This window comes from Rousettus aegyptiacus, unplaced genomic scaffold (assembly GCF_014176215.1).
Source record: "Rousettus aegyptiacus isolate mRouAeg1 unplaced genomic scaffold, mRouAeg1.p scaffold_m13_p_1, whole genome shotgun sequence".
Taxonomy (NCBI): Eukaryota; Metazoa; Chordata; class Mammalia; order Chiroptera; family Pteropodidae; genus Rousettus; species Rousettus aegyptiacus.
In genome coordinates this window covers 30,576,283-30,595,984 of record NW_023416284.1, presented here as the reverse complement: position 1 = coordinate 30,595,984, position 19,702 = coordinate 30,576,283, and the positions used below count along the sequence as shown (strand labels likewise).

The 19,702-nt window shown below is 39.2% G+C and overlaps 1 protein-coding gene across 4 annotated transcripts in view; it reads left to right on the top strand.

Moving 5' to 3' along the window:
* Positions 1 to 429: 429 nt before the first annotated feature.
* Positions 430 to 19,702, top strand: part of EFCAB14 (EF-hand calcium binding domain 14) — a 33,406-nt gene continuing 14,133 nt past the window's right edge. Inside the window, exons 1-6 of one of the 4 annotated variants that reach the window (XM_016151359.2) lie at positions 431 to 642; positions 1,226 to 1,596; positions 3,102 to 3,250; positions 8,406 to 8,551; positions 16,322 to 16,420; positions 19,080 to 19,190. In XM_016151359.2, the coding sequence (XP_016006845.1) occupies positions 1,415 to 1,596; positions 3,102 to 3,250; positions 8,406 to 8,551; positions 16,322 to 16,420; positions 19,080 to 19,190 (687 nt within the window). In that variant the 5' untranslated portion in view covers positions 431 to 642; positions 1,226 to 1,414. Of the gene's footprint in view, positions 1,597 to 3,101; positions 3,251 to 8,405; positions 8,552 to 16,321; positions 16,421 to 19,079; positions 19,191 to 19,702 lie in introns of all 4 variants that reach the window. The other 3 variants (XM_016151362.2, XM_016151361.2, XM_016151360.2) reach the window with 3 other exon arrangements.

Sequence of the window (19,702 nt, the reverse complement as noted above, 5' to 3'; positions counted from 1 at the left end):
CAGCTCTTGAACTGCTCCTGACACTTATGATGCTCTCAGTAAATATTTATGGAATCAATGACTGTTCAACCAGGTCATGAATCTGTAATACGCCTTAACTTTTAATAAACAGCCTGCGAGTCAGAGGGGCGGAGCCTCTAGGCTGAGTAAGTCCAGTTCACAACTAGGGTCCCAGACAGCTGTTGAACTTTCCAAGCAGGTGGAGCAGTTGGGCGCTCAGCTTGCCCTTTGGGAAACAAAACTCCTCCCCAGCTCAGGCGAACGACACGCCCCCTTGGGGCGGGGCCTCCCCTACCGGCGGGCGGGACCCAGCCCTCGCCTGAGCCAGGGCCCTTTAACGCCCCGCCTCCCCGCCTCCACTCGCGCCCCCGGTGTGAGGTCACCCGGCTGGTGGCCAATGGAAACGTAGCTTACTGGCAGGCGGTGCCGGCGGCTGATGTCGAAGAGGAAGTGAACTGGGGCTGTAGCGATGGCCCGGGGCTGGAGCCCGCGGCCGGCTCCGCCGCCACCTGCGCGTCCGGAGCAGCCACGGCCGCAGCTGGAGCGGGGGCCAGAGTCGCGGCCGGAGTGGGGGCGGCGCGTGTGAGTTGCCGAGAGTCGCCGGTGCCGGAACACCTCAAACTCTGTGCGGGAGCGCTTCAGGTGGGCTGAGACGCCGTCGCCCCTCCGCACCGCTCCCCCCAGGCCCAGACAGCGGGGCTGGGATCTCCCCAGGTATTGAACTGGCTCCTCTCAGGCCGAGCCCTCCGAGCCGAGTTCTGGGTCTTCCTCAGTCTCGGGCTTCCTTCAAACTCAGGACGGAGGCCAGAGGACAGTGAGCACCCCAGACCTGGGCATTTTCTTGGCGCCCAGTTGTATCCGGAGCCCCATCCTGCTACCACCTCTCCGGCTAGAGAGAGACTAGTGCGTTCCCACTGTTTCTTTCTGCGCCTCTCCTTCTCATTCAAGAGCAAGTTTTTTTCCCCCTCTCTATTGGAAATCCTGCTCCGGAAGTCCAAAACACCCATCTGTGTGTCCTTCCCCAGCTCTTGGATCACCCTTAGAAATATTATCTACTTATCAGGGCTGAGAATCGGTCATACTTGGCTTTTCATCCCTTTTGGGAGACAACGGTTTCCCCCTTAACACACTCTTAACTGAAACTCCATGCCCAGGATTTTATCCATTAGGATCACTAGCTCCCTGGTCATCTCTATGTGACTTCCCTCACCTACTTGCGTTCCAGTGTCCTCTGGACTCCAATCTCCAGCCCACAGCGGATCTGGTCAGTCCCACCTCTGGGTGGGAGTGACCAGGGGGCTCTGGCCCAGGATCCCCCACCCTGGAAGGCAACTCTAAGGCAGCAAGAGAATTGGGCGTCGGGTACGATCCTGGCAGCTCAGGAGTGGGTGCTCCACTGACCCCACACAAGAAGATGAAAAAGCGCAAAGAGCTCAATGCATTGATTGGCTTGGCTGGGGACAGCCGAAGAAAGAAGCCCAAGAAAGGTTCCGGCCACCGCCTGCTTCGCACTGAGCCTCCTGACTCAGACTCTGAGTCCAGCTCGGAGGAGGAAGAAGAATTTGGTGTAGTTGGAAACCGCTCTCGCTTTGTCAAGTGAGTGATGCAGCTGTGAGGGGTTGGATGGGAAAAGGCATCCATCTCCTTGCACTACTAAGGAGGCAAATTGAAAAGGAGAAGGGAATTCTTAGGAAGGAAAATGAATATTGGCCTTGGAAGGCGAAGAGGGAGAAAAGTTTCTAAGGAGTAGGTGAGCTCACGTTCTGAATGAAGGATAAGTTAAAAGATCTGTCTCTAAGTGTACAAAGAAGAGCTCTGAATCAAGGAGGGAAGTGTGGGCTTGGGGAATGTGCCAAGAGCCTAGAGACCAAGTTGGGAGTAGCAAAGAAGCTAAAAATAGGGACAAGGGAGCAGAGAAACTTTTGGAACTAACCTTTTTTAAAAGTGTAGGAAAGACAGGGACCTTAAGACTGCAAATTATTTACTTGTTGAGTCAGGATCTTGGTGATGGGAGAATATGGTGAGGGACCTACTGTAGCAAGAATGAGCCTTGAGAGTAATGGGACATGGAGGACAAAAGGAAGAGGCAGTTTTTTTCCTAAGCCACTTAGATGGTGCAGCCACTAGACAAATCCAGTAGTAAGCACTAAGGACATTGAGAATTGGGGTTCAGGGTGGGAAAGGGCTGAAGGGAACGTTGAAGGTGCCTTGGACCCTCTCAGGGAGCACATAAAAGAAAAGAGTACTGAGGATGTTGAAGCAAGGGCTAGGCAGACGGTTGGGGTGCTAAAAGAGGTTGAATCCTTTGGGGTTTGTTTAGAGTGTCTTTTCTTCTATTTTAGTAAAGAATTTGGATTCTAATCAGCTTTGCCAGATTAGGTAGTTAAGGGCAATCCTAGGTTTAGGTTGTGAAGATCTGACGAAGTGGAATAGCTCAACTGGAGTAGTTACCCTGTTGAGTTAGTTTAGACCTTAAGTGCTGATTGAAGTTTGGTATGAAATCTAACCCTTTTCTGTGTTTCCTTCTGTCTGAGCCAAGAAGCTAGAGTATACCAGGTATTCACTTAAACCTACAGTTCCTATTTCTTTCATTCCATTTACAGTAAAACTTGCTCAAAAGTTTATGAAGTTTCAATAAACTGAAACATGGTCCCCATGGGGTGAGCATGTATTTGAGAGAGAGAAGTAGATAGGTAAATTACAGTGTAGTGAGGGAATTGCAGAGAAGCTCTAGTCTTTACACTTTCCTAACCTGAGATTGTTTCCAGAGACCCGAATTAATAGTGATGGCAGTGCACTGCAGTGCCCACAGGTACTTCCTGTGGCTCACAGGAACGCCTTCTATTTCACAGGAAGTTTGAAACTTTTGTATCTAGTAGATGAATCCTTCATGGGTCATATTATTTAGTCATTTTCAGCTAGGTTAATTCCAGTCATTTCAATGCTGTTCAGATTTAAGTGTGTTGTTACTCTGTGTTCCCTGGTAGATCAACTGGCTATTCATTAAAAAAGATAATTGCATGGCAACACATGTATGCTATTTCTAATAAAGCTGTGCTCATAATCACTTTTGTACTGGTTGAATTTGTTCCTATGATCAGGGGAGACTATGTACGATGCTGCAAGATCTGTTATCCCCTCTGTGCTTTTGTCATCCTTGCCGCTTGTGTCGTGGCCTGCGTCGGCTTGGTGTGGATGCAAGTTGCTCTGAAGGAGGATCTGGATGCCCTCAAGGAAAAATTTAGAACAAGTAAGTGACCACACTTGGAGTCTTTTCCAGGTTCTAGGACAAAGTGGACCATGATGAATTAAGAGTTTTGCCCACTGATGAAGCAATTATACGTTTTCCAGCATTTTTATACTCTTTCTTAGCTGTCAACTTGACTACAGTAACAGTTATTTGTTTTAAACACATAAACAAAAAGATATTTCTTATTCACGTGTCTTAGGACAAGTAGCATATGGAAAATGGCATTGAAGTCAACATTTAGTGTACAGAAGGAAAGCATGAAGGTCCAGGAATCTGGAACCTTGGTTAACCTTCACCTGTTGCCACTTGATACTTCCACAAATATAAAGTGGCAGTAGCAACACTAGGCTATTTCTTCCTCATGGGGCCATTTGAGAAAGAATGTGAGAGTCTGTCAATTTCCTCCTTAAAAACACAATAGGAACATAAGAATGAGCAATAATAATAATAGCAAACATTTACGGAGTGCTTACCGTGTGCCAAGTCACAAATATTTGTTTCTTGAGTGAGTTTTAAACTTTGAAACTTTTTTTAAGTTAAAGAGTTTTCTATGTTCTGAATTATAAAGTTGTATTTTGCACATCCAAAGTACTTTTTCTTAAAGGCGTCTTTGCATGATATCTTCTGCCGATTTAACCTAAATATCTTACTTTAGTAATGCTGAGATCTTTGGTTCTAGGTTTCAAGGGTTAGTTTTCTAAGCTGAGGAACCAGTTTCAAGGTAGTCACAAATACTCTAACCTTAGCAGCATGAGCACACCAGGAAACTGACCACCAAGCTTTCTCAAGGTCACAAAGAAAAGTGGCACCAGAACTGGAATCAGAGTTGTTTTCTTACTTCCTTTCTTAAGCCTCAGGAGATCATAACATCCTTGCCTCCTTCACTCCAGCTTCTCTTTGCTGCCTACAGTTATTCAAGTTCTGAATCTGACATAGGGACAGCTAATCCTTAGTGTGATGATATTCTTAGTGATGTTGCTTGAAAACAAAATGTTGAAATACTAACTTTGGTTTTCTTCTGAGCTTCTGATTCAGAGAATGGAGTTAGGTAAGTCATAATTCTCTGCCAGAATCATCCTCACCTATATGTTTTATCAACTGGTGGAATCAGGGTACAATGTAAGAAAGAATGACATATATATTTTAGTTACTGTTCCTCCTTAATGGTTTTCCTTAGCAATATTGCAGGGTTTTTCTAAGGCCAGTGTTTTCTTTACAAGTAGTAATCATAACTTAGAAATGAGGTTCTCGGAAAGATGTTTAACTGTAAAAACTGAAGACACCTGTCTATGCCGTTATCTCTATAATTAGTTGGGCTTCCTAGGTTTGTGCTATATCTTGTTTTGATCACAGATAGAAATTATTTATGTTTATATTTCAAAACATTGCTCGATTCTACCTTTCAGGGATTCCTTTCTCTGACTCCTCTGAGCCTAGTTTACAGGACACCCATGCAATTTATACTTTAGTTTTTCAGGGAATTTATTTAGAAATGCAGTCAGTCAGCAACAAATATTTATTAAGCACATGTTAATACCAATCCCTGGAAATACTGTATCAGGAGGGTCCAGGAATTGTACCTTGGACTGTGAGACCTGCTTTCTATCAGTGAGCAACATTCCCCCGGGACCCTGACTACATTTGTCAGCCAGCTGAATGAAGCAGATTTAGAATTGTCAATCCAGCTGCTTTGTTGGCTTTGGTTTGCTACAATAGAAACATCTGAAGCAGGACTTCCTGAGGTAGGATATAGAGTAGGGCCTGAGGCACATGTCAGTCCATGGGCTGAACCATTGTGGACTACTTGCCCAAGAGTTTTTTGTGAAAACCATTATCTTGACTTACTGATGTCAATCTTGTTAAGCTTACATAATCTTTCTTTAAATTATGCTTCTGCTTTAAATATTTTAACAATTTTTACTTGTTTTTCAAGAGGACAGTGGAAGTCACAGACTCAAATATGACCAACTGCCAATCTGGCTTTACTACTTTTTTGAGAAATTCAAAGCCCATTGTTCTTTATCTCAATAAATTTTCTAAGCCACTTGTGAGGAAAGGAGGTAGGGCTGCTGAAATATCTGAAATAGAAAGCAGAGCAGAAAGGCTTGGTAGTTTTCCTCATGATCAAGGAGTAACTTGATCCTTAAGCTAAAAGTACTGGCTGGCCTTGAAACTGTTAGCTCAGTATTCTTTTTCTAGAACCAGGTACTCCAAAAGACCTCCACAGTTACTCTAAGGAAGATTCTATTCTCAGCCCTCCCTCTCGCTCAACTATGAAATGCTAGAGTGATAGAAAAGAATTGAGAAGAGAAGGAAAGTATTAATCAAGCATCTCCTTTTTGGTGATACAGGCAGAGTAGCAGTTTGGTCATTTCGTACAGAACTTAAAACTGGTCTTGTGCTAATGAGAGTATTAGCTGGAGTATGCCAGAAAGTGTGCTGGTTCTAGGAGCAAAAGGTTTGAGTCTTGAATCCTGGCTTGCTCATTACCAGCTGTAAAACTTGGACAAGTCACTTACTCTTTCTGAGTCTTTGCTTTCCTATCTGTAAAACATAAAGATGGTTTTTTTTGCTACCAAAGCATTTTGGGCATTCCTCTGTCATAGCATTATCACACTGGATAGTAACTGTGACAACACCTCGTTCCCCACTAGACTGAGAGCTTCAAGATCTTTTGATGCACTAGTGCTGGGGTAAGGCTGGGCATATGGTAGGGACTCAATAGCAAGTTGAATATTTACATAAAACTTTACTGCAAAATGCAAAGACATAAAATATTGCCCCTGGCAATATATGTGTTCCATCCAAAGGTAGTCTGCAGAAATCTCCATTTCCTGATCTTGAAGATCAGGAAAAGAGCTAAGTAAGTTCCGAGTATTAGTATACTAAATTTTAAATGAGTTGCTTTCCATGTTGAACATGAATTAGCACTCCTAAATTATTTGTTTGCTACACTTCTCATTTCTGTTCCTTAATTTGGCTTGTCTCTCCTAAAAAGCCTCAACTCAGGTAATGAATATGATCCCCTTTTGGTTCATACAATCCTCAGGATCCAAAGTGTTTTCAAGGCTTGTCAGCTTTACATGTTTATTAGTAATTGTAACTCAGGTTATTTAGGTGTTTGTCTTCCTTTTCTCCTACCTTCCACTTAATTTGTGTGGACTGCAGCAAAGAGAGAGACTCTTCCTCTCACCCTCACTTGGGATCTTTGACCACCTCAGAATGGCAGACATGTGTGGGATGAGTTACTCTGCAACCTAACTGAAAATGTGAAAGAAATTCACTGAAATGCTAAGTGTTGCATTAATTGCATTAATTTAGACTAGTAAAATGTTCTTACAGTGTGAGATGGATATAATCCTACACACCATGTATAAATCACATGTTACATTTAATGCCTGTTTATAAAGAAATCCTTGGGGCTCATTTTTTGATAAATGAGTAAATGTATCTGATCTCTTTTAATAATTCTGAGTTTTCAAGTAGTGGGTTTGTTTGTAGTAGGGATACCATCCTCCGTCCCCACTCCAATTTTTGTGGAGATTTTTGTTGTTGGGTTTTGTTTGTTGAGTTTTTGTGTGTGTGTTTTTTTTTTAACTTAATAGGATAACATTATCTTCATTTCATGCCCTACCATTATTTCGCTGGACAGGCATTTGAGTTCTGTGTACCTGGCACTGTGGTGGGTCCCAGGAACACCAAGCAGCTCTCTTGTCAGTCTGGTGGAAGAGACAGACAAGTATATAGTTACAGCACAGCATGTTAAATGCTTGGTAGTTAGGAGTGATAAAGATGTGGTGGTCCAAGGTGGGGGTGGGCTATTTGTGCTAAATCTTGAAGGACTTAATTAGGCCAATGTGACAGAAATGAAGAAGGGGCAAGCCAAGGGCATCTGGGCAGAAAGAATAAAGGGTACAGGGTCACCGAGGCTTAAAAAGGTTGATATGTCAGGAACATCTGCTCGGCTCTAAAGTAGATTGAAGAGGTAGGTAAAGTGAAGAGCAACATGGTTAGAAGGTAAGCAAAGGCCAGATTTATTCAGTCAATAATACTTACCGAGTGCCTAAAATGTGCCAGGTATATTCTAAGTGCTGACCATACAGAAATGAACAAAAAAGTCTTGGTGCTTACATTTTAGTAAATTGTTTTATATCTGTTCTATGTGCCAGTTTTTGGTTTTAAAGAAAACAAGAAGAACTAATCAGGCAGTATGTGGCTTTAAAAGAAGTGATGTAGGTTTTATTCTACAGGGTCAGCCTTTATCAATATTTTATTTTCCATGAAAAGGAAAGATACTCTTTGAAGAAGAGAAAGCAGTCTTTCAGGTCTCTCTGCCTTTAGGCTGACAAAGCTCTAAACCATTCACGAAATACTGTTTCCGAAAGGAAAGGCCAAATATTACCCTGTACATCACCTAACATGTTCTTCCTTTATCTTCTCTTTCACTTGGAGCTTTTGGGTTGATTTAAGACTTAAGAAAACTTCTGTTTATGAAAAAGATTTAAAATCTTAGTCCTCATAACAGTACTTGAAAGGTGGTAAGAACCCACCTTGCGTTTGAGTAATTCGATATAGAAAAAAAGTAGACTTAAGCACTTACAGATATAACTTAGGATTTCACCATGAGCATTAATGTAGTAAGGTTTATAAATCTTCATTGACTAATCAAAACTCCTTTATTGAGCTGATCAATACTTAACATTTATCATTTACTGTATGCCTGATCAGCTGTGTTAGTACTTTACAGCCATTGTTTCACTTGATTCTAAAATTCCTGTAAAGTATATTTTATCTGTGTTACAGATGAGGAAACTGAGTTCAAAGAATTTGAGTAATTTGCTCAAGATCACAGTAAGTTAGAGTGGAGATTCAAGACCAGCTCTTTCTGCTGATATTCATCGTTATCATTTTTAACCATCTGACTTTTTAAAAAGTTGTTTTGCCAGTAGAAAAATAGCCTCAATTAAAAGAGAGCTTTAGTGTTAAATGTATACATTTACATAAATAAAAGAACAGTGCCGTTGATAGATATGAATTCAGCCATTATTCACCCAGTGTTAACTTTTATTAATCTACCTTCTTTCCTACTGTATGATCCTTGTTTTCATCTTAGAACTTTATGAATATTTATGATTGTTCCTATTTTTGCTTTTAGTGGAATCTAATCAGAAAAGCTCATTCCAAGAAATTCCCAAACTTAATGAAGAACTACTCAGCAAACAAAAACAACTTGAGAAGATTGAATCTGGAGATCTGGGCTTGAGCAAAGTGTGGATAAATATCACAGAAATGAATAAGCAGGTAGCAAAAGTGATTTTATTTCTGTATAAGTTGTGAATAGTTTTTTTTTGGTATGAATTTGTAGATATAGGACATTCTACATTGTTTTACTTTTTGAAATGGTATTTTGCCTACTGTGATCCCAACATGTTAAAGTTGAGTAAAATAGGTAATAGTTATGCATTTGCCAAATATTTAAAATGTTAACCCTTTCTGCAAAGGAGTAGTTTAACCAACTAGAGCAGTTTGGAAGGAATTGGAAATTCTTGAGTCAAGTTTTTTTAAGGAGCAGCGTAAGTATTAAATAAAAAAAAAGAGTGCCATCTAACCCCCAAGAAAAATAGATAGTCTATTTTTATTAGATTATGAGAGCTTATTTTGTTTAAGAGAGTTTACAAACTTATAGACGCCACCATGGATTATAGTGCTATACACCATACTAACAAAACTGGAAACCATCCACAGCAAATGATAGTTATTCTAGCATAGCATAGGAAGCAGTGATAGAGTTAGTTAAATACCTTGTCCAGGCAAGCAAGCCTAGAGCAAATACTTTCCCTGTCCCTAAATTGGCCAGATCTCAGTAGTCATTGATTCCAAAAGAGGAGGAAAAGGGCTTATTCAAAGGATGTCGATCAAGCATCTCGTATGTATACAGTTGCACTGGGTAATTATAGTAGCTATCCCCAGTTTTTGCAATTTAGTTAGGGAAGATGTGCATTGAAAAGAAAACAAGTACCCAACAAATAGTACACCTGCAAAGTGCTTAAAGATAGATATGCCATCCTCGTTGGGGCTAAGAGGACAGTCTGTTCTTCAGACTGTGGTCACAAAGTTCAGAATCAGCCAATGGCAGGGAGCACTATGCTAGGATAAAGTACTTACACATATTTCTGAAGCTACCTCCACCTTTCAGCAGTAGTTTGAGAGTGGTATGGTTTAGTATGTAAGACCAGAATTCAGTGGTCTGGGTCTGCGACTTTAAAATTTTTGTCTGGAACCCACAATAAATGTTACATCATTATCCAGTAAACACATACATACAACTAAATTAAAAGTTTCTGAAAACATTAGCATACTCATAATATTATGCTTTATGATACTTGATTTTCTATTCAGTTCTATTTCATTTTTTTAAATTCATGAAATAATTGATGGTTACAACACCCAGTATTTACTCATTACCATTTATCCTTGGACTCTCAGTAATTAGGGAGAAGCAAGTATTCACTCTTCTTTTCTGAAAGGAGAATAAGGTAAACTTTGGCCTTCTTTGTATTCACAGGGCAAATGACCAAGTTTGGCCAGAGATTACATCAAGTGAAAATAGAACACAGCGAAGCATTGAGAGATAATTATCTCACTGGGGCAAACCATGGATTCCATTAAGTCAATCAGTCATGGAGTTTATAGTCCTGAGTGAGGATGAGATGTTTCAGGATGAAGAGCAGGCAATGTCAGCTATTTCCCATCTCCTTATAAGTCAGCATATGGGAAGAGTCGAAGGGGAAGTCTGTACTTGGTGCAAGGGGACACACAGGTTTTTAAATCCTTGCTACATATTTTGGTTTCTGAGTTTTCTTTAACCAGGGATCTAGACAAAAAGAATAGTTTTATTTGCCTGACTGTTATTTTTAATACAAAAAGTACCTGGGAAGGCAGGTATATAGGAAAGTTTACTTCAGTCCTAGGGCTTTATATATAAAATGGGAAAGACTGAACTGAAACCCTTTTCATTTTGGCTTCAGTAGATCTTCAGAGATGATGGGACAGACCGATGAAACCACCCTGATGCAGAGAAATTCTCTGCTGGCATGGGCACAGAAGGACAGGCAGGTGGTGGTGAAGTAGAGCTTTATGTCAGTCCAAAGGGAGCTCATCATTCTCTGAGCGATTTTCTAAAGTTAGTGTTACATATCTTTGATGGTCTGTTCAAGTAAAAGGCATTTGTCCTAAATCAAAATAGCAATAAAAGTAAAATTAATATTGCACCACGTTTCTGTATTTAAGGGTAAGTATATCAATTAAGATGCTTTTAGTGGCAATTAAAAAAGTCAAAGTAGCTTAAACAACAAGAACATGTATTATATCACTTGATAAGAACTATCTTTCTCACAATATGAGTTTAAGTTAATGCAGCCTGGAAAAAAAACCATTAGTTTGAAATAAGTTAAAATCAAATTTTTCATAGAAAATCTTTAAACTAGTAGTTAAAATCTCATTTACTTTTCTGTTTTATTTATGAAACCTCTGGTTTCATACCCAGGACTATTCCCAACCATTATAGGGAGTTTCCTCCCCTCTCTCTGAAGACCATTAATTCAACAATTGTTTAATGAGCAGCTTTTATGGAGTTAGGTCTTATTTTCAAAACCAGAAATGATGTGATTCCCACCCTCAAGGCTCTTACAGCCAATGGATAAGATAGAAAAGTAAATAATTGTAAAACAGCCTGATAAGCAGTAAAAAGCTAGTCCATATGAGCACTGTGGGAACATTTTTAAGTATATATCTAATCCAGACTGTCTGGAGTCAGGCAAGGCTTCTCAGATATCTACAGCTGAGTCCTGAAGGGCAAATAGGGGTTGGCCAAATGAATTCTGCAGAAAGAGAGAGGGTGTTCTAGGTAAAACATTAGTACACTTGATTCTCATTTGCAGCTTCCATGCTTGCAAATTCACCCAGTCACTAAAATTTGTTTGTGATCCCAAAATCTATGCTTGTGGTACTTTTGCAATCAGTCATTCACTGACAGGTATACTGTGGTGAAAAATTTGAGTCACCCAATGTGAATGTTTTCAGTTGAGGTCAAACAAGGCCACACTCTGCCTTGTTTCAGCTCCTACAGTAAACAAGTTTCTTTTTCATGATATATTTAGTGCCATGGTTTTTGCACTTTTTTTTTTTTTTTTTTTTTTGGTGATTCTGCTGCTTAAATTGTCCACATATCAGTGCTAAAGTACTGTCCAGTATTCCTAAGTGCAGGAAGGCTGCGATGCGTCTTTCAGTGAAAATACATGTGTTAGATAAGCTTTATTCAGTCATGAGTTTAACAATATACATTAAGTAAGATGTCTTTAAAAGAAACAGACATAAAACAAAATTATGTATTATATTGATCAGTTGACAATAATGTCGTGACCAGAGGGCTCTCAGAAAGCTAACTCAGTACTTCCCTTAGGAGCAGTGGTTCAGTAATCACTAGTTCAGTGTTTGCTGCACATTTCTAGAACTACTATGAATAATGAGAATTGACTACATGTACAAAAGCATAGATGAAGAAAGACAGTGTGTTTAAGGAATTTTGGTAATTTATTATGGCAATAATGAGTTTAGTGGAAAGAAGCTATAAGTAAGGATATGTGAGTAAGAACCATATCAAGGATCTTGAGTGCCCTTCTTCTGTAGTATGCTTTACCTCTTTTTTGGCACTCGGTCCAGGTATTTTATGTGATCGTTATATTAGTTCATCCCCTTATCTTAGGGGAATACATTCCAAGACCCCCAGTGGATGCCTGAAACTGGATAGTACCCAACCCTCTATATACTATATTTATATTTTATTTATACACACACACACACACACACACACACACACACACACACACACCTATGATAAAGTTTAATTTATAAATAGGCACAGTAAGAGATTAAGAACAATAAAATAAAACAATAATAACAGTATACCGTAATAAAGGTTATATAAATATGTGCACATGCACACTATTTCTCTCTGAAGTAATTTTTGCATCTTTCAGTTCCAGTCTATTCCTGAATCTTTGTAACCACCCCTAATGTGCAGTAATGGCTCGGTGTCACTTGTTTCAGTGGATACCTTGCTGCAGTCTTCATACAGTCTCAGTGTTCTAGTGCAACACGTTTTCTGTTCCTGTCTTCCACCCTCAAATTTAATGTATTTTCATTCTTACCTGAGCACTTACCATGGCACTGTGGCTGTAACTTGTGGAGTTTGAGGTGCAACAGCAAAACTAGCATGAATTTTGTGGATAGAAGATTTGTCCTTTCTATAGATCTTAGTAACCTAAACATATGATTTTTTTTCTTTTTTAAGAACTTCTGCCTTTTCACTTAAAGGGAGCACTTTACAGCTTCTCTTTGGCATATTCAAATTGCCAGCATTAGCAAAATTAAAAATACTCTTGAGCTTTGGGGTCATTAAGTAAAATAAGGGTTACTTGAACACAAGCACTGTGATACTGCAGTAGTCAACCTGGTGACCGAGATGGCTCCTGAGTGAGTGACAGGTAGCAAATATAGTTTAGATATGCTGGACAAAGGGATGATTCATGTACTGTCAAGACAGAGAGAGATGGCAGAAGATTTCATCACATTACTCAGAATGGCACACAATTTAAAACATAAATTAATTTAGTTCTGGAATTTTCCATTTAGTATTTTTGGACCACAGTTGACAATGGGTAACTGAACACAGAAAGCGAAACTGCGTAAAAGGGGGGGACCAGTGTGTTTGAGGGGACCAGTGTATTTGTGTATGCAACTGATTAGAAGTTTTTATACTATACTCTGAGCTTTACGTGTGATTATGGTGATGATGGCGATGTTGATAATGATGATCACGATTAAGATAATTACAATGATGATAACTGTCATTCATTAAATGCCTTCTTTGTGCAGACCACTATAAGATGCACTACAAATGAGACCTTTTTGCTTCTATAGCCCTATGAAGTGGTGGTGGTATCTCTGTTTTACTGATAAGAAAAGTGAGGTTTGAAGATGTTAAGTAGTTTGCTCAAGGCCACACAGTTGTGTAATAGTGCCAACATTAAAATATTCAAGTCCTAAGAGCCTGGTTTTTTGTTCCAGTTTTCCTTTCTGACCTCTATCTTTATGTCCCCTATAGAATGAAGTAGGTGCTCAGTAAAGTTGAAAGGCTGTGATATCAGGTTCCTACTAGAGCTCATAATCATTCATCATTGATGATTGTCTGTTTAGTAACTTTTTTGCTTACTATTTAAAGAATACTTAATTTTAACCCCCAAGCAAAAAAAAAAAGCAGCATTCCAGACTTTATAGTATAAAATGGTCTGCAGTAGCTATTTTTAATTTTGCTAATAAAAAGTCATATAATATGCATAAAAGTCATGACTCATCTTTTGGCTGGAATGTGAGTTTTTTCCTTAAGTTCCTACTTAATTCACCTTCTTAGACTCTTTGAATTGCAATATGTGACTTTTAGAGATAAGTTCTATAATGCTTGAATCTAATCTGACATTCTAGATTGTGTATCAAAGACCATAGCAGTCCCAGAGATGGTAATGGGAGAGTGTCACTTGTCTCTCCGTTCTGCTTACACATGTAGTTTTGCTGCAGTTTTCCACAGACTTTGACGTCATTTCACTCTTAAGAGGGGAATGCTGAGAGATAGAATCCAGCTTTGCCATTTATGGGAAGGTAGCTAAGTTGTAGTGACCAGTATGTGGTCCAGGTCTTACGAGTAAAAAGTCCTGTGTGATGTTTGGTACTTAGAGAGTTCATGGCCAGCTCTCCAGGGCATACTCTTTCAGTGAGGCAGCTGATACCCTAGGCCTTGAGCGTTTGGGGCATGGGAGAAGTGGAACAGTACCTCACCTGATCCTGCTTACACTGGCTTTCAGCTGCTCCTCTGGTTTGGGGCGAAATGGTGGCTGCCAGCCAGCCACACTGGCCATTTGTAAGGCCATTACTATTCTTGAGAAACTTAATCAAATAATTACACAAATAAATAAATTGTTGTTCACTTTGAGAAATGCCATGCAGAAAAAGTGTTCCTGGGCCCTTCTAACCTAGAAAGAATACCTGTGTTATTTTTACCTATAAAACTCTTACTTCTCTGTCAGTCTGACTCCTTCAGTGAAGCCCGTCCCATTCAGCCTACAGTGATACTATCTTCAGAACTTTCTTGAATATCACACTTAGTACTTAATTTTTTCTTTAATGTTGCCTTTCTACCTGTATCCCTCTACCTCCCTCTCTCCCTCCCTCCAACTTCCCCTTCCCTTCTCCCTTCCCCTTTCTCACTCACATTATGTGCTCCTGCCCCAGCCTTCTTTCTATTCTTCAGCTATGCCAAGCTCTTCTCTGTACTGGGGACTTTGCCCTAGCAATTCCCTGTGCCCTGAAATGTTCTTCATTCAATCTTAGTCTGATTAATTCCTCCTTATTATTTAGATCTCAGTTTAAATTTTATCTCCTTATAGAGGCCTTCTCTGACCATCCAATCTAAAGTAGCTACCCAGTCATTCATCAAGTTACCTTATTTTAATTTTCTTCTAACATATCCTACTGTCTGATACTTTTCTGGTATAAAATGTCCATCTCCTTGCACTAAAGGTAAACTTAAAAAGGTCACTGACACCTGTGTTGTTCATCACTGGTATAAGATAGGCTTCATAAATATTTGTTGTGAATGAAGGAATGAATGAATGAGTGAGTGAATAAAAAATGGTCCAATGCCCCTGAACATTTTCCTCCTAAAGGGAAGAGGAAGCAGAATTCCCAACTCCTCATTGGATACCCTTATTCAGAACACACTGCTGTTCACTCCAGGAGCTCCGCTTAAATTCTCTGCATAGTACTTACTGTTATCTGGTACTTTTCTTCTTTGTTTTTCTCTCACCTTCCACTATGATGTAAGCCCCATGAGAGCAAAACCTGGTGGTGGTTGCTACTATCTTCACAGTGCCTGCAGCAGTGCCAGGCACAGAGAAGATGCCAAACATTTGTTGAAGGAAAGAATAGGGGATCAGGTTCACTTCGTTTTATATCTGTCTGGTGCCTACCACAGTGTTAGGTGTGTAACAAATACCCAGAAACTTTAGTGGTTACTCTGTGGTGCCATTCTGAATATAATTGCTGTTGGTAGAACTGTGTCCTCATTCTGCCTGGAATTGGGAGCAGGAAAACAGTATGGAACTAAGAATCTTTCAAGAATGTTTTGAGCCACACTGCAAGGTTGTTAGAATATGATCTCTGCAGCCCGAAGTTGAGTATTATACAGGTTCCCCAGTCTCCATTTGACAAAAGTCCAGCTATTTAGAATTCTACCCCTAAATAGCAGAAGAGAAGATGTATTTTATTTTGCTTCAATTTCTATTTTAATACATTCAGTGCATCCATCAGTGAGTCAGTGGGTATTTATTGAGCCCCTTCAGGGTACAAAGTAGTGCTTTGGTTGAACTATTGAGTTTAAAATATTAATCACATTGTTAAACCAAAACTAAATCCCCAAGTAGTTGAAAGTGCTGCTCCAGTTGTCAGGGTACAGTTGCTGTATTTTGTGATGATGGGCTTTTACTTTATAATATATGTCCTCACTTGGGCAAGAACAAAAGTTCAGTAAATAACCAAGGTGTTATTTTTTTTTACCAAAATGACGTCTTTCAGGGGTCTTGGATCATTAGCTTTCTTTCTGTCCAATCGTTGAAGGATTGTGTTGTAATCACTGTTGTAATCATCTTTTGGGTAATTTAAAGTTTTTGGACCTTGAACTTGCCAGGAGTACGGTAAAGAGTAATACTTGCTTTTCCCTTTTTGGCACTAGTGTTTAAATTGGGCAGGGAAAGAAGGTGTTATTGCTGCCTCCTAGATCTCAAGTCTATTCGAGGTACTATAGTTCCTCTATTCCTGTGAGCTGAATAGAGTGTAATGGATGGATCACAGAAATGCATGAAATCCAAGGGTGCCTTGACATCAGCATCAATTGTAGAGTTTATGAAGGAAGCAATCACTGTGCAAATTTTGTTTCCATTGTTACTCTTTTCCTTTCAGATTTCTCTGTTGAATTCTGCAGTGAACCACCTCAAAGCCAATGTCAAGTCAGCAGCAGATTTAATTAGCCTGCCTGCCACTGTAGAGGGACTTCAGAAGGTAAGTGCTATATATATGGCACCGTGATTAACCTATTGCTTCTTACAAGTTTTCTTTGGAAGGCTAACCTTGAAATCAGCTGCTCCAGGAGTATGTAATAGAGTATATCACTGTTTTCTAAGGAGTTCAGAACATCTCTGTTTTGGTCTGATTAGTTCAGCCTTTGATTTGCAACAGGCAAATATAACTCTAGTTATGTAGGTTCACACCTTTTTATTTGGCTCTCCAAGTCCCAGGATTGCTCTGCTGGGACTCAGGTTAACATATGTGGATTTGCCTTTCATCATTTGCCTTTTCAATTCCTTATCCACAGTGTCTTCATGAAAACAGACCAATTGTACATGAGATTTGCTCTAAATTACTATTAATTTCTAAATTAATATTTTCTTTCTAAAAAAATAATTTGAAGAAATGCAAAAATTAAAAAGTCAGGATATGATAAGTGTTGGCAAGGATGTGCAGCAAAAGGAACGTTTAAACAGTCCTGCTGGGAGTACATATTGGTAAAAGCATTTTGGAAAACAATACATATTATTTTATAAAGTTAAAGGTGCACATCCTCTAAGCAATTCACTCGCAGTTTAAAAAAAAATAAAGTAGGTCAGCGTTGATGAGGCCAAATTCTTTTTGCCACTGTTCCCAAGGGCTTAGTGGGGAACAGGTAAGACTTGGATTAAAAAAGGAAACTGGTTTATCTTGCATTCATTAATTCAATAAACATTTGTGGAGCTTCCTCCAGTATGTGCCAGGCACTTTGCAGTTGTTGAGGATACTAGTTTCGGGGTTTTGCTCTAGATTCCACATGACTCTGTCAGCTGCTTCCTTTAAAAAAAAAAAAAAAAAATTCTTGAACAAGAGCTTACTATCTTCTTGCATCCTGATGGGCTTCTACGTCCAGCCAGTGAGAATTCTCTAACATTAGGTGTCTTTGAATGCCTGTAGCTTCTGTAACAACAGAGTGTGCATAGATAACATCCCAGCTTAGAGATTTTACCCAGTGTGTTGTCTCTTTGCAAATCTATGTATTTACAATGTTAGGCACTACTTTTATTACAGGTGGCTCAGTTTTGAAGTGGTAGTTCATCTCAAATATATAAGTTCATTGTACTCATGTGATTTTTTTTTTAATGTTGAAAACGTCACCTCTTGTTCTCTTGGAGTCTTGGCTATCAGTATAATAATATAAAAGACCTTGGTTAAAAATACTAATGGGACACTAAAAATTGTCAGTATATCTTAATAAAAGGCCAACACCCACCAAACAGTAACATTTTGGGGGATGTTCCCTTAGGACAGTTCTTTTTAACCCATTTCCCATTTAGAAAAAAAAAAGTACAGTTTGCTGCCAGCATTAATTTAACATCACACATGGGATGTTAAATGTTTCTAGGATTTGACATTTCCAGTGATGGAGAATTACTATATTTTGTAAATGGAAATGCCATTACTAAAAACAGAATGCTATAAATAAAACGATGTCATTTGTTTTCAAAGACTATCAATATACTAGAGCAATGTGAAAATAATAAGAAAAGCAAGATATTTCATGGCAAACTTTGGGGATAAGGTTAGGACTGTAATCCATGAGCTATTGCGGGATAAATACTGCAGCTGCAGGTGCTGCCAGCAAGTGTTCTCGGGGGAAATGGGAAAAGGGTTAAAAAGATAGTTTCCGAATCATATTGCCAAGTCCCTAATCCACTTGGGCTCCTTGGGCCTAATGAAAGCAAAGTAAGCTACTACTCTATCTAACTCTACTCAGTGGGATTCTAAAGTAGAAAAAGAGCAAATGCTGCCAAGTGGACTTTTTCCATAATCCCTGCAATGCTGGTTATCCCAAAGCCAAAAATGGTTGCACCCATTTTCACTCAAAAGTCATCATTTTCTCCTGGCTCAGTGGCAGTCTACAGTGTAAGCTCTGGCCATCTGCCTGCCTTCAGCAGGGCTTGGTAGAGGCAGTTTATAGGGAACCTTATCTGTGGGTCCCAGATTTATAAACTAGTATCTTTTTTTTTTTTTTTTTAGGAACAATTTGGTTTTCCTCTAGGAGAAATCCTTTAAATTGGGAAAATTGCTTGTTTTATACATGTATATAGATTCTTGTTAATTGTATCAGTACAAACTACATGAAATTCATAATTTGAAGCTGTTTGAAATAATTAAAAACACTGAACTCCATTAGGTCAGTGTTTAAAGTAAAATGAAATCACAATGATATATCACTAAACTCTCCCTAAAATGGATAAAATTGAAAAGATGCGAGTACTAGTATTGATGAGGATTCCGAGTAACTGGAATTCTCATACATTGCTAGTGGGAATGTAAAATGGTATAACTATTTTAGAATACAGTTTGACAGTTGTTTAAAAAGTTAAGCATACATCTCTCATATGTTTAACCATTAACCTCCTAGTTATTGTATTGATGAGAAAGCATATGATAAAGGGACATGAAAACATATGCCTATATAAAGGTGTATACATGAACATTTTAGAGCAGCTTTATTTATAATTGTCACATATTGAAAACAAACTGGAGGCCCATCAGTTGGTGAAGAGATAAACTGTGATGTATCCACACAATGGAATGCTACTAAGCTACACATGGATAAATTTCAAAATGTATTATAATTACTAATAATAACTATGTTTCTGTTCAGAGCGTAGCTTCCATCGGCAATACTTTAAACAGTGTCCATCTTGCTGTAGAGGCAATACAGAAAACTGTGGACGAACAGAAGAAAGCCATGGAGTTATTACAGAGTGATATGGTAAGAAAATCTACAAATGCTACGGAAAGTCAGCATACTCCTGCCCACTCTTCTGTGTAATTGTAGTAATACCCACTTTCCATTTGTCTAAACAGACCCGATTTACACCTTTTTAAAAGATATAATAAGGAATGTTTATTAATTTCTCGACAATGTAAATTAAGCCATTAAGGTGGATAGAATTAAGAGCTGAGTCTTTTGCAAATGTGCTGAAGGAGATAATAGCGATAAGACACTGTTCCTGAGGGTGGAATGGGTAGGAAAGAAAATGGAAAAGCAGGAAAAGAAAGTGGCAAAGTATCTGTTATTTATCGCTCTATAACAGATCACCCCAAATTTATTAGCTTAAAACAACATGTTGTCATTTCTCACTGTTCCGTGGGTCAGGAATTTGGCAGGGCTCTTAGACTGTGGAATGATGAGAGACCAAGTGAAGAGCAGTTCTAGAGGATGAGAGGTCCTCTCGGAAGTTCCAGCCCAGCCAGGCCCCTAGTTGAATGCAGCCATATGTG